Below are 14,539 nucleotides of genomic sequence, written 5' to 3'. Positions count from 1 at the left end.
TCATTTCCCTTTTTTTTTTCTTTTAATTTTTTTTAATTTTGCACTAAGAGACACAGCCGTTGACAACTGAGTGATGTCACATAAAATAATATCAATAATTTAAATTTAAAAAAATAGAAAGAGAGAGAGAGAAATTGAAAAATATTGAAATTCCACTCGGGGTTGGCTTTATATATAAACCTCTTCTTCCTCCCTCCAACTTCACACAGACGCCATTTTCAATCGACCCAAGGACGAAGACCAGAGAGATTCCTTTTTTTCTTTTCTTTTCCATTCTATTTTATTTTTCTTCATAATCTTCAAGAAATTTTCACGATCAACTTTGTTCCTTGTTCCTCTCCCAAATTCATCGAATTGATTTCTCGTTAATCACGATGAGTAACACAATGAGGCCTAGGGTTAAGATCCTGTTTTATCTGGTCTACGATCGAGGTTAAGATTCTGTTCGATTCATCTCACTAGATTACAATTCCGAGGATTTTCGTTTCTAAATTTCGCTACTTCCTTCCTTCGTTCCATCTATGGATTTGAGTCGAGAGAAAGTGAAGAACAAGGGACTGATCTTGAAAACCTGGGAGCGCTGCAAGACGATCGGCCGAGGGGGAAGAAATTCACCGTCCTCCGCCGGAATAAAACGATTCTTAACGAGGAAGTCAAAATCGTGGCCTCGCCTGGAGCTCATCTCCGGCGGAGAAGACAAGGACGAGGACGAGGAGGAACGGTGGCGGAGCTACGGCCGGACGCGTAAAGTGGCGCCGGAAGGTTGTTTCACGGTGTACGTCGGAGCGGAGAGGCAGAGATTTGTGATCCCAACAGAGTATGCGAATCATCCTCTGTTCCGATCGCTGTTGGAAGAGGCGGAGGCGGAATACGGGTACAACTGCCAGGCGCCGCTGTCGTTGCCGTGCGATGTAGAGAGTTTTTACAGAGTGCTGATGGAGATGGACGACGGCGCCGCCGATCTCCGCCGTGGATGTGGATACCCTACTCCGAAGAGATTTGGATCTTACCATCTTCTCAGTCCCCGTTCTTCATCTCTCGTTGTAAATCAGTTCCACTTCTGATTCTCTTATCTCTCTGTGGAAATTAAATGTGGTTTTGTGTATTTCGTGGGTTTAGATTTTAGGATATGCTTAGTTTTTGTTGTTAAAGGGGTTGTTTTAAGTGAGTGTAACGTTTGTCTTTCAAGAACCGAATCCAACCAAATCGAATCATTTTGATTTTAATGAACCCATTCATGTTTACTGAAATTGAATTAGTTTGTCCAAATTTGCGCAAAATTTAATTTAAAAAATCCATATTTTGTATAGTCAAATTGCTACCATAAAAATAAATGTTAAATAAGAAAAAATTAATGAATCAACCGTAGATGTAACGATGACGATGATTAACTAACTAGATGTCATAGGAGGCCATAAGGATTAGGAACCGTATGACATTGAAGATTTATAATAATTCCTGTCCCACCAGTCCTCCCTGCTTAACATTTAATAATTATTCATGTATATTTTGGAAAATGTAATTAAACAAAACAAAGTGAAGGTGTGGCAAACTAGAAGTGGAAGTAGATGGGTAATATTTAATATAACAATTTGTTATAAGAATATTAGTGTTATTATTATTTTAGAAAGAATAAGCTAAGAAATTCAGCAGAGAAAACGAAATATATACATTTATTCTTTTACTAAATTTGACTTTGTATAACATTTATTTTTTTCGGGATATACAATTCATGCACCTAATGAATGAATAACAAATGGATACAACTCAATGACTTCTTTATCATAATTTCTAAACTTTTTTTAAAACATCGATTCCACTATTTTCCCCATAGGTTGATTAACATCGAATATATGTAATTACTTGACAGAAGCTATATCCGAATCGCATAAAAAGGGTCTAAAATAGAATAATATTTTTCATATATACTATACTATTATTGTAATTAGACACGTAGAGCAATCGAGATATAAATTCATAAACCGCTTGCCAGATGCCTCCAAATTTTTTTATAATAATAATAAAAACAAGAATAATTAAGAATCAAAAGAACGAATGCGTGGCGCGTGTCGTGTCAGGTTGGAGTTTTTGTCAACAAACTCAAAAAGTCAACTCCCATCCAATAATTTCATCATGCACGACGTGGCACCATGGTCCACAACCTCTCCATAATTTCTCCACAATTTTTTATAATTTCAATTGGAGGTAAAATACAAATAGTCCACAAATTTTGTAGTTTTTTAACACCATGTGTTAAATTGGGATGAAACAAAAATAGGGTTGAAGTATACCTTTTACTTAACTCAACAATATATGTACGTAAGAGTATGTTATAATGTATCCATACTGACACTTGTATAGTTATTTATACGTAACTTATTCCACGAGGCCCATCCAAACTTTAAGAAAAGGGCTGGTCCATTGGGCCGACACTGTGAGTTCCAGTAGGCCCATTCAAGCTTTATCAAAAGAGCCGGACTAGCCCATTTATTCCACAAATGAACAAACCCTCGGCCCAGTGACCCAACTAAAATACGATTAAAAAAACGCATAATCGTATTCATATAGATGTGGAGCGATGCTTGAGCAAGGAAAAAAAGGAAAGATAATATAATGATGATATATAAAACAAAAATATAAACCGTTTTTTTTATAGACGATTAGAAAAATAAAAATAAAAATAAAAAAAGAGAAGAAATCACATTTACTTGGTTAGTTGATTTAGCTGTTCTGACCACCCAAACACGAGCCTCCTCACCCTCTTCATTCTATCTCTCTCTCTCTCTCTCTCTCTCTCACACACACACACACACACACACACACACACACACACACACACACACACACACACACACACACACACACACACACACACACACACACACACACACACACACACACACACACACACACACACACACACACACACACACACACACACACACACACACACACACACACACACACACACACACACACACACACACACACACACACACACACACACACACACACACACACACACACACACACACACACACACACACACACACACACACACACACACACACACACACACACCCTCTCTCGCTCTCTCTCTCTCTCCTTCCTCTCTGCAACAGTTTCACCATTCTCCCAAACCCCTAGATTTTCTCATACGGACCTTCTCTTCTCGTCTCTTCAGCTTTTCTCTCTGCAAATCACTTCTTTCCCTCTTGTCTCCACAGCTCTAATCCTGCGCTGCCTCTGTTTTCGATCTCTGGACTATTCATCTGCCCCCCATGGCCCATGGAAAGTTCGATCTCCCTGACGATCTTCTCTCCTCCCGGCCCTCCGATCACCCGTGGATGCCCAAAGGTACTCCCAATTTCTTCATATACATACATCTCTCTTTCTCTCTTCTATTCTCTTCTCTTTCTTCTCGCTTTTGTTTCTTTGATTTGATCCCCCGTCTTCTTCGATTCAATTCCTTCCACTTAATGTGTGCTCTTCCTTTCTTGATCTGACCCCTCCGTCTTTGGTTCGGGATTTCAGCATTTCTCTTCCAGTTCTTGAATTAGGGTTTTTAATGTTTTACTCCTCACCATTTTTCTTTTTTTTCAGATTTCTTTTTTTAGGGTTTTCAGATCGCGTCGCTTTCTTTCCTTGTTTTTCAATTTCAATTTGTACTGTTTTCTTTGATTCGTTATGCTGGTTCGCTGTTGGTGTCGGATTTCCTGCTCTCTCTTGTGTTTCTTATTATCTGTTTTTGGTTCTGTGGTAACTGGATGTGGGAGAGAGGAATTTACATGTTCAACGAATCTGCTTTTTCTTTCAAGTTTCGGCAGGTTTAATTTCATTGATACGTGTTATTTTACCATAGCTATACTAATCCTCTGGAGTTCGCTTGTTATTATGTTGTAGTCGAAGTTCTTTATGTTAGGGGGTTGTAATCTTTACTGAAGGAATGACTATGGTAACTAATTATGGACTCTCTTTTTTTGCTTCTTGTGTATGTTTTTTCGTTCCTTGATCCACTTGTTGCGATCATTGTTTTCTTCCTCTCTCTTGTTTTCTCTTAAAGGTTTTGAGATGGCCGATTCTTGCAGTTTCTGTAGTCTTTTTTTCGTGATTTAGCAAGACGTACTGCCGCTTTAGTGGCTCTTGCCTTTTATATTATGTTATGTTGTGTTAATTGCCTTATTCATGTTGCAATCACACGTTTCGTTATGATAGTGGAAGCTTCTGGAGGGAATGATGAGGAGAAGGTGCTCACGGCCTTCCTTGATGAGTCAAAAGGTAGCTAGCCTTAAATAAATTTTCCGAGTTTTGATCATAAGTAACAATGCTAACATGATCAAATGCTGCAGACTCAGTGGCTTCGGAGAACAGCATACCTTTGTCCCCTCAATGGCTATACGCCAGACCAAGTGAAACTAAGGTGGTAATACTTTGACCTTTTTGGCAGAATTTCATTTGTTCTCCTTTCTGTTGTTGGGAAAGTTTTATTGATAAGTTTTTATTTCCTGATTGTACCCTTTTTAGTCATTTATTTGATAATGTTTTTCTTGGAAAGGAAGTCTTTGGAAACATGTCTGTGCATGCAGAGTTTCAAAAGTAAGGAATTGGCCAGTCAGTTCGTATTATGTTCGTGTTCCCCTTATGCTTCCACCCCAAAGAATTATTTTAAGGAACCTCTGTTATGTTCTTGTAGAGATAAGAAAACCATCTTGCTTATGCTTATGATATGGTAGAGTTTCTTCAAATAGATTGTGTTACTGTCTCCATTTTGTATTTGAAGAACTCTAGTTTCTTTTGGGAAGATTCAAAGTCTCGTGCATTTTTGTTCTGCAAAAAAAAAAAAAAAAACCATTGATGATGCACCCAGAATATGACAGCCTATGGGATTTCTTTAGAGTCATGTATAGAAATTGATTTTGAGTTAAAAAAATATAACACAAAAGTTATTTGGCACAATAGAATTTTAAAAGTCTCTTGAAACAAGTGGAAAAAGAAGAAGAGGTAATTGGAATACTATTTAGCTGTTTGCATTTGTTTTATTTGATGTTTTCTAAATTAAATATTCATCTATGGCCATCGTTGTTTTATCAATATACCTTTTTCAATGTGTTGTATTAAATTTATGCATATAGGAAACAAATGTAACCACAATAACATATGGCATATTTTTCTTAAAAATTGGATGTATAAATCAGGAACTGTTTAAAAAAAAAGTTTGCAGAACTATTCATAAAAATTACTATAGTTATTCTTTAAGCCTCTTAGCTTGCACAGACTATTTTTTGCATATGGGAAATGGAGCTACTGAGGTGTTTTCTCTACTCAACTTTGTTATTATACCTTTGAGCTCCAATTTTGGATCAATAGGAATATTATTGAAATTCCTGTCTCCCATGCTTTTAGCTGATCTTAGAAGTTGCTCTTGGCGCAATTTTAATAGACATGAAAAAAATGTTACGAGCCTGGTTAAGTTCTCTCTTGCTCTAGCTTTGAAAAGTAAGAAAAGATTGTAATTTTGTTGTTTAGTTTCTACTAGCTTGGCGTGAGAATGGAAGTCTCCTTCTGGCATATTTCAAACTAGGGTTTTTCTAACTTTTAGTATGTCTTGGTTGGTTGATGCCTTAAAATTTTCAAAGTATAGTAGTTCTATTATTACATGTATTTGTAGAAAACCTAGCTAGCACATAGACTGAAATTGAAATCCTATTACAGCCTAATTGCAAGGTAAATTTGGATAGAGTGTGCATTAATTTTTTGCAGTAGATGAGCATTCTGTTCAATATGTAACAGGAAGTGCGTGCTCCAACACCAGTGTCCCTTGCTATCTCCACTGATCTCAATCAGAAAGAGGGTTGGCGCCCAGATGGGTCTGAGGACAAGAAGGATTGGAGGAAAAATACTTCTGAAAGCGAAAGTGGTCGCCGTTGGCGAGAGGAAGAGCGAGAAACTGGCTTACTTGGTGGTCGCCGCAGGAAAACTGAGCGCCGCATTGATAACATGTCAACTAAGGAGACGATAGAGGGTAGAGTCTTGCCTAATTCAGACAGATGGCATGATGGTCGTACTTCTGGGCATGATAGTCGCACTTCTGGTCATGATAGTCGGACTTCTGGACATGATGGTCGGACTTCTGGGTATGATAGTCGTACTTCTGGTCATGATGCACGACGCGACAACAAATGGACGGTGAGATGGGGACCAGATGACAAGGAAAAGGAAACACGGATGGACAAGCGATCAGATGCTGATAAGGAAGATGTTCGCAATGATAATCAATCAGTGAGTGGCAATCGCCCTGTTTCTGAGCGTGACTCTGATTCACGTGATAAATGGAGGCCTCGCCATAGGATGGAAAGCCATTCGGTTGGTTCAACTTCCTCTCGTGCTGCACCTGGTTTTTCACTTGAGAGAGGGCGGGGAGATGGGGGGTCTAATTTAGGATTTACAATTGGAAGAGGAAGGTCAAGTACTATTGGGAGATCAACTGGTTCCACTGGAGTTCCACTCTTGAATAAGATTGAAAATGTTCCTGGGAAACCCAGATATTCAACTCATGCCTTTTGCTACCCTAGGGGTAAGCTTCTTGACATATATAGGAGGCAGAAATCTGATCCATCGTTCTCAGCTCTGCCTAATGATATTGAAGAATCGCAGCCTGTGACTCAACTTAGTGTTGTAGAACCATTAGCTTTTGTTTCTCCGGATGCTGAGGAGGAGGTAACAAATGAATTTTTTTGAAATGTTGTTAGTAATTAGTATTCTGATCATGACTTTATTATTTATATCATGCAGACTACACTTGGTGACATATGGAAAGGAAAAATCACAAGTAGCGGGGTTGTATACAATTCACATAAGAAAGGGAAGATATCTGAATGTATTTTAGGTATTTGTTATTCAATAGCCATGGCATCCGTCCATTTGTTTAACTTCTTTATAAATTAAACTAGGAACTAATCTTTCTTGAAATCTAATCCAGGAGATGTAGACTCCATAGATGGAAATCAGACTGGGTTGGATTCTACTTCAGGATCCGACAATGTAGCAGGTATTGAGTTTCGTCTGCAAGTTTTGTTAACCGTGTACTTGTTTGTCTAACTCCTCCGTACGTTTCCTTTATCTAGTTATCAAGGATAATCAATATACTTTTCCAAATGAATTTCTTTGATTGCAGCAACTCCAAATGAAGATATTGCTAATGCGACTCATGAAGTTACATATGATGAAGCATGCCAAGATGCTAGTGACAGGGGCATTTGGAGTCATCCTTCAATGAGAGATGTCCTAGATGGTTAGACTTTGCACCCTAGATCTTTTTCGCTGTCTTCTGATAACAAATATGATATTTCTTAGTGTTCATCTGTTACATTTTTTTCATTTCTAATTTCTATGAATTAGGACAATTTATCAGCCATAAGGAAGAGGAAAAAAGGTCTGGTGCAGCCGTTTCTATGTCCAACTATGGTGGATTGGCCCACACAGTATCTACAGTAGCCTCCCAACATGTGATGGAGATTGGTAGTGGACACCCTGGTACTCAATTGAATGTTGGTGTGAATGGGCGAGCAGATTCTGATCATAGGCCTCATAACTTTGATGAAATTGAGTTTTCCAATTCCTTTGATGTCAGATCCAAGCTTTCAGATGATCCTAGTTCTATTTTCTTTATTCCCTTCTCTGAGCAAAATCCAAATAAAAGTTCTGATGTGAAATCTGAGGAGTTGAGTCTGTTCTATCTTGACCCTCAAGGGGTTATGCAGGGGCCATTTATTGGGGCTGACATAATCTTGTGGTATGAACAAGGTTTCTTTGGGCTGGACCTGCCTGTTCGGTTGGCAGATGCCCCTGAGTCCCCATTCTGTGAGCTGGGGGAGGTTATGCCACATTTGAAAGTTAGAGAGGGTAGTGTTGACTGTGCTGATACAAAATCTCTTTCAGGCCAGTCTGGTGCCTCAGGAGGAATAATGGAGACAAATTTATCTTCTAAGCATCCAGCTCTTGATATGAATGATGCATCCACAACCAATGAGGTTCATCGTTCTTTGGCTGAATTACATAGCCTCTCCAATCAACAAATTCCATCTGGAATGTCTGAGACTGAATCACCATTTCACTTACATTCCAAGGGTCAAAGCTTTCATGATGTTGTGTCTCAGAATGAAGGTTTGTTGAGTTCATTATGTTGTTGATTTGTTTTATTTGTACTAATGTGTTATTATTATTATTTTTACAATCTCGTCATAAGAATTTCTCTGTTATACAGAAATTGTGTTTTCTGGAAGGCCTGGAAACGACGGTTATCAATTTCCAAACTCTTCTGGTGTACTGCCTTTGGTGAATTCTATTAGCCAACCTTCTCTTTCGAATGAGTCAACTGATCGCAGTGTGCCTGTTCAGAATGAAAATAAGTTGCACCCTTTTGGATTGTTGTGGTCTGAGCTGGAAGGTACAAATATGAAACCAGTTGAGGCCACAAATTCGAAACATGCCAAGTCAGTTAACATGCCTTCAAGCATGGTAAGGACTGCACCAGTAGTTGGGAAGGGGGAAGCATCTCTCAATGCAGAGACCTGGCTTGATGTTTACAGAAGAAGTATGCATTCTGACCAGAGTGTATACCAGGATGCGAACGTTGCCCATTCCCTGCCACATATAGAACAGGAGTCTAATAGGTTTGATTTGGCTGATCAACTCATGTCGCATCAATATCATCAGGCACTTCAACAGCGGAATTTGTTGTCTCACTCTAATGAAGCTACCTTAGATCATCATATGCAACAGCAGAGTCTTATTCACCAGCAGCAGCTGTTGGCTAATAGAAGTACACCGGATCTTGATCATTTCTTGAGCTTGCAGATGCAACAGCAACATCAACAGCAACAGCAACGGCAGCTGCAGTTACAGCACCAATTACAGCAACAGCAGTTGCAGCAGCAGCAAAAGCTTTTGCAGGAACAACATCATTCTCAAGTCCAGCAGGCGCTGATTGAACAATTGTTGCATAGACAAATGCATGATTCAGGCCTTGTGCAGTCACATATTGATCCAATTAGAGCCAATAATGCTCTTGATCAGGTGATCATGGAGCAACGTCTTTTACATGAGTTACAGCAACAGTCTCATCATCAACAAAGATCTGTTGATCCATCTTTTGAGCAGCTTATTAAAGCGAAGTTTGGTCACTTGCCACCACAAAAAGAACAACAAAGAGATTTGTCTGAATTAATTTCTCGGGCTCAGCATGGACACATGCAACAATTGGATCATCAAATTCTCCAGCAGGAAATGCTACAATCGAGACAGTTGTCAGCATTAAGGCAGAGAGCCAATATGGAGGACAAGAGACATGTTGCTGGTCCTATCTGGCAAGAAGATGAGGCTGATCAGCAGTTTTTCAGAGGACATGCTGTCACACAACGTTTACCATCTTCAGGGTTTGAATCATTCCAGCATCAACAGAGGCAAACTCATGTAGGGCCGCTGAATCACGTTGAGCGCAATCTTTCATTTCAAGATCGGTTAAGACTAGGTCTTTATGAGCCTGCTTCAGTTCCACTTGAAAGATCAATATCCTATCCTGATGTAGCTCAGGGGATGAATATGGATGTTGTTAATGCTATGGCCCATGCTCGTGCTTTAGAATTACAAGAATCCAGTGCACACAATCCACCTGGTGGTCAACTGGGACAATATGCACCCAGTACCATTCCACAGAATCATCATCACTCTCTAGTCAGTAACCAATTTCATGTTTCACATTTTGATAGAACTGAAGGCAGCTGGTCTGAGGAAAATGACCGACTTGGAAATGATTGGATGGAGTCTCGCATTCAACAACTGCATATCAATGCTGAGCAACAGAAAAGGGAGTTGGAAGCTAAAATGATTTCTGAGGATCCAACTTTATGGATGTCAGACGGGCTTAATGATGAGAAGTCAAAGCAGTTATTGATGGAACTCCTCAATCAGAAATCTGTTCATCAACCTACAGAATCCTTGGATGTAGGAAGTGGACCATCTTTCAAGAGAGCATCATCTGGCCTCTATTCTGGATCAGGCTCTCTTGAACAGTCGTTCATTCTTCATTCAGCAGGCAAGGAAAGAGGTTTGAACAACACATCGTCCATGGGGCCTTATGGTTCTAATTCTTATGAACCACTGCAAGACGAGCATCCTGGCAGCTTGACAAGCAATGAGAAGGTCCCATACAGGTCGGATTCTGTCTCTGTTGTTAAGGGAGCATCAATTTTGGCTGGTCTTAAAGCCAATGGTGCAGTTAACCACTCTAGTTCTACCATGGCTGGTAACCTTTCTATGAATAAAGATGTATTGGATGTGGAGGGCAGGGCTCGAGGATTGAAAGGTGAGGGTTTGATGAAAACTCAAGCTTTTCAAATTCAAGAAAGCACGCTTGATCAAGTGGCATCTACTGATCGTGGGGAATTTTCAATAGATACTCATACCCTTAGTCGGCATTCTTCTCTTGGTTCTGCTGGTATATACTTTTCTCTCCTTTTTCTATTAACCTTTTCTTCTACCATTTTCTATTATGGAGATGCAATCTTTTGTGTTTTGTCTTTTTGGAAATGTAGGCCTTCATAATGAAAAGATTGCTAATACGTTTCCAGAAGAGATTGCTAAAGACCCGTAAGTTCTTATTTCTAAGCAATTTTCTCATTTCATTAGTAAGTGGATTCACAGGGGATTTTAATTTTATACAAACCCATTGGCCACTCCACCGCAACTATATTCTTAGTCGTATAAATATGAATTTGTTATAGAACTATTTTATTCATCCGTCTTTTCACAGGGTGCCCACTCACAATAAAGATAACACTTTGTTGAAACGCCCTCCTGTCTCACGCACTTCGGCATCCCAGGATGGATTGTCTGTCCTGATTTCCGATCCAGTTGTTAGAGGGAAGAACTTGGACGGTATATAATAAGTGATCCATTTTGTCAATCTTCTTGATTCATTTTGCATTTTAAAACAAAATAAAAGATCCATCCTAAAACTGTCTGTTCAGGTGGAAGACTGGAGCCAACTGGTATCTTGGTGAACCAAGAAAACATGGCAGCCGTGAAGAAAGAGATGCGTTTTCGGCGCTCTTCTTCTTGTAGCGACAGCGACGTGTCGGAGACTTCATTTATTGATATGCTGAAGAAGACAGCACTGCAAGAAGCCCATCCGACAACAGGGGGAGTTTCAGAGCCATCTGATGGAATGCAGGGAGGGGGGAAAGGTGGGAAAAAGAAAGGGAAGAAGGGGAGACAAATAGACCCAGCCCTACTGGGTTTCAAAGTCACCAGCAACCGAATTATGATGGGAGAAATTCAACGCTTAGACGATTAGGCAAAATAGATAGAACAGAAATTGATTGTTTTTTTTTTTTCCCTTTCTTGTTTGGTTCTTTCTCCAATCATTTTTGTTGAATGTGCAGTTGTCTGTTTTGTTCTCTGTTTAACCCTCTTGTAAGTTGTTGTATAGGTTTTCTAGAGGTCAGCGGTCAGCTGCGTAAAACCATTTGGCAGGTATATGTATTCCAATTCTTTTCTTTTCTCCCGCAGTTGTAAATGATCAAATTTGAGTTGGTCAATACCAAACCTTTGTACAGGAACTTGGAAGAGAGTTGAAATATTTTCATTTTTTTCTTTTTGCTTTCTTAAGAATTTAGGAACTTCTTATATATATATATATATATATATATATATAAAGATTTAATAGATTGGTGGAGGTCTTCTAGCCCGTTCATCTGGTCCTCATTTGATATAATTAATGAGAATTGTCGCTTCTTTATTTAAATTTGGAAATTGTCTTTGTATTATATGAATTGTCGTAACTTTTAAATGTTTCTTTTTTCTTCGTAAAATTAGCCTTCCATTTCGGTCAATATAATATGGAATAACTGCCCTCATTTTTTAGGCCTTTAATAGATTAACAACTAAATTGGGAACTCTTGGAGTTAAATAATGAATAATAATATATTTGATTTTGAAACCATTTTCTTATAGTTTAAAAGTGGTAGCTAATTAACGGAGTGCAGTTTATTGCTCAACTAAAAGCGATTCACGGCAGATAAAAAAAGAGTAAAAATAAAAAAAAATAAAAAAAAAAATAAAAAATTCGAATTTTCACAAGATTCTTCTTTTAACAGTCCTCGAACTCATCGCTGCCTACACTAGAAACTTTTTTTTTTTTTTTTTTTTTATTTCTNCCCTTTTTGTTCGCTTTTTATACGGTGCTGTGAGCCTTATCAACGGAGCTTCTCTCCATTTCATTTTCCAGCACAAATCTCCATCCATGGCGGCTCCTTTTGCTACTACACCTCTGGTAAAGTTTCCTCTCTTTTCTTCCCTCCTCCTTTCCGCCAATGTCGATGTTCCCGTTCTCTACTTTTTGCTTCTACTCTTCCATTTTCACTTTCTGAATTCACCGTCCTCCGTTTGGTTTCAATTGATTTTGGCTTTTGCAGTCCAAGGTTGGTTTGCTCTCTTGTTCCAATAGCGCCTCACAAACCAGAGCTTATGGTCCCCGTACTTCGGTTAACCTCCATAGGGTTCAATTGCCGTCGAATCTTTCGTCGGCCTCGAGTTTTCTCTGCGGCTCGTTGCATTTTCCTTCTCTGAGAACATCTTGGAACCCGTTGTCTTCGAGGACTGCTGTCCGTAGCTCGGTCCGAGCTAGTGCTGAGGTTAACAATATGCTATTTCCTCTACTCTTTTTTAGATGAAATTAAACGAGGGGAGGAAAGTTATATTGATTTTCTCCCCAATTGTTCGCTATGTATTTGAAATGAAATCAAAGCTTCACTCAGATGATTGACAAGGGTATCACTAGTGACCTTTGGTTAATGAAACATTGGTCCTCTTTTCTTTGATTTTAGGTCGTACCTCAAGCAAAAGTAACAAACAAGGTATATTTCGATGTGAGCATTGGTAATCCAGTAGGGAAGCTTGCTGGGAGGATTGTGATTGGATTATTCGGGGACGATGTGCCCAAAACGGCAGAGAACTTCCGTGCTCTTTGCACAGGTATTATATATATTATGAGACTTTTAGTTGTTTATCTCTCCCAGCTTCCGGAGGTAACCAACTTTACTAACTTTATTAGGAGAAAAGGGCTTTGGATACAAAGGTTCTGCATTTCATCGAGTAATCAAGGATTTCATGATACAAGGAGGTGACTTTGACAAGGGAAATGTGAGTGCCTTCTAAATGTTTGTGCATGTGTACTATTTATTATTTCGTTCACTGGGTTAAGGATTTCCATTTTCTTTTGACACAGTACCACTAGAATTCATGAATTGCTCACTAAAATGTTCAATTGGTCTTTTGATAATTGCCTATCTACGAGGTAGGAGTAGTCCTATGGGTTGGATATGCACATAGAATCACGGACTACCGTAACTAGCATATATTTCTTGTCAGATGGTGAGCTTATGATCGATTTTTGGTTTCTTTCTTGAAGCTTGTGTATGCTGTTGGACCCAATGAAAGAAATTAGGCTAAAATTTTAGAATGAAGGGAAAATTTGAAAGAAGTATTTTCTATTGTTTCTATGCGCTTAATTGGATCTTGATGCTTACCAACTGTGTAAAACGCCTCTACTTATAGGTGTTTGGGAAGGATTCTAGAGAGTTTTAAAACTAATGTCTTAGGTAATAGACATTGGAGGAAAATACATAATTCTTTCACATTTGAAAAGATAGTTACAATAAGTCGAAAGGCTCTTTGGAAATTGGAAATTATTTAGCATATGCTAGCTTAACGTGGATTTGCTAAGGCATTTAACACCCCCAGGAAAAGAAGATGTATTGGCTGCATTAATTGTAGCCAGGTTATTATAAATACGACTCTTGAGATTTCTTTGATGTCTCCATTTTTTTTTTTGGCTCATGATGCAGTGTCTCAAATAAATATGCCTGGAGAACACTATTGTTTTCTTAGAACTCATATGTTTGTTTTGTTATGTTTAAAAAAAATTCTATGTAGTTTAAACTTCGAATGATACTTTTTTAAGATACTATTTTTAGGGTGGTAGTTGTGGTCTGATTGTTAGGTTTTGTGAATATGCTAAGTTTCTCATGCAGGAAAAGAAAAGGAAAAACATTGCCTTTGGACATGATTATAATATGACGATGGGAAGGAAGTCATAGCATATGCCACATTTGAGATTCACGATAAAGAACCAAGCACCTGAGTAAATCTAGATTGGGAAACACAGATTCAATAATAACTTGTTGTGCATGGTATCAATGACATACGCTTGGATTGAAAAGCAGTAGATACTGTGAAGGACAAATTTCTTTGGATGATAGATTTGTTATTGGCATAAGACATGACATGAATTAAGATGTAACTACTTACACAATTAGTAAACTGAAAGAATTAAATAGATATTCTCTAAATGGTTTTACAGTCAATGTTGGATTTATTATCTGACAGCAACAGCAGGGCCTTAATGTATCTTTTCCAAGTTTTCCATCATATCAAGGCTTTATTTAAATTGGACGTTTTTTTTTTTTTTTTTTTTTTTTTT

The 14,539-nt window shown here is 38.5% G+C and overlaps 3 protein-coding genes across 4 annotated transcripts in view; all 3 read left to right on the top strand.

Annotated features, from left to right (window-relative positions):
* The first annotated feature begins 521 nt into the window (after window positions 1-521).
* LOC111806437 lies at window positions 522-1,064 on the top strand. The gene has a single exon (XM_023691752.1). It carries the CDS (start codon window positions 522-524, stop codon window positions 1,062-1,064), a length of 543 nt encoding a protein of 180 aa, XP_023547520.1.
* A 1,978-nt stretch (window positions 1,065-3,042) lies between these two features.
* LOC111788579 lies at window positions 3,043-11,653 on the top strand. The gene is made up of 12 exons (XM_023668961.1): window positions 3,043-3,357; window positions 4,216-4,278; window positions 4,350-4,420; window positions 5,791-6,717; window positions 6,793-6,886; window positions 6,980-7,048; window positions 7,175-7,291; window positions 7,399-8,163; window positions 8,264-10,495; window positions 10,593-10,647; window positions 10,811-10,935; window positions 11,028-11,653. The coding sequence occupies exons 1-12, from the start codon at window positions 3,282-3,284 to the stop codon at window positions 11,351-11,353; spliced, it is 4,920 nt and encodes a 1,639-aa protein (XP_023524729.1). The 5' UTR covers window positions 3,043-3,281; the 3' UTR covers window positions 11,354-11,653.
* Window positions 11,654-12,221: 568 nt separating this feature from the next.
* LOC111794865 (photosynthetic NDH subunit of lumenal location 5, chloroplastic-like) overlaps window positions 12,222-14,539 on the top strand; it is a 4,543-nt gene continuing 2,225 nt past the window's right edge. For both annotated transcript variants that reach the window (XM_023677044.1, XM_023677036.1), the window contains exons 1-4: window positions 12,222-12,331; window positions 12,474-12,692; window positions 12,885-13,032; window positions 13,112-13,200. In XM_023677044.1, the coding sequence (XP_023532812.1) occupies window positions 12,302-12,331; window positions 12,474-12,692; window positions 12,885-13,032; window positions 13,112-13,200 (486 nt within the window). In that variant the 5' untranslated portion in view covers window positions 12,222-12,301. The remainder of the gene's footprint in view (window positions 12,332-12,473; window positions 12,693-12,884; window positions 13,033-13,111; window positions 13,201-14,539) is intronic.

This window comes from Cucurbita pepo, chromosome LG01 (genome assembly GCF_002806865.2).
Source record: "Cucurbita pepo subsp. pepo cultivar mu-cu-16 chromosome LG01, ASM280686v2, whole genome shotgun sequence".
Taxonomy (NCBI): domain Eukaryota; kingdom Viridiplantae; phylum Streptophyta; class Magnoliopsida; order Cucurbitales; family Cucurbitaceae; genus Cucurbita; species Cucurbita pepo.
Note: the sequence above shows the minus strand (reverse complement) of the source record. Positions and strands in the feature narration are given on the sequence as shown.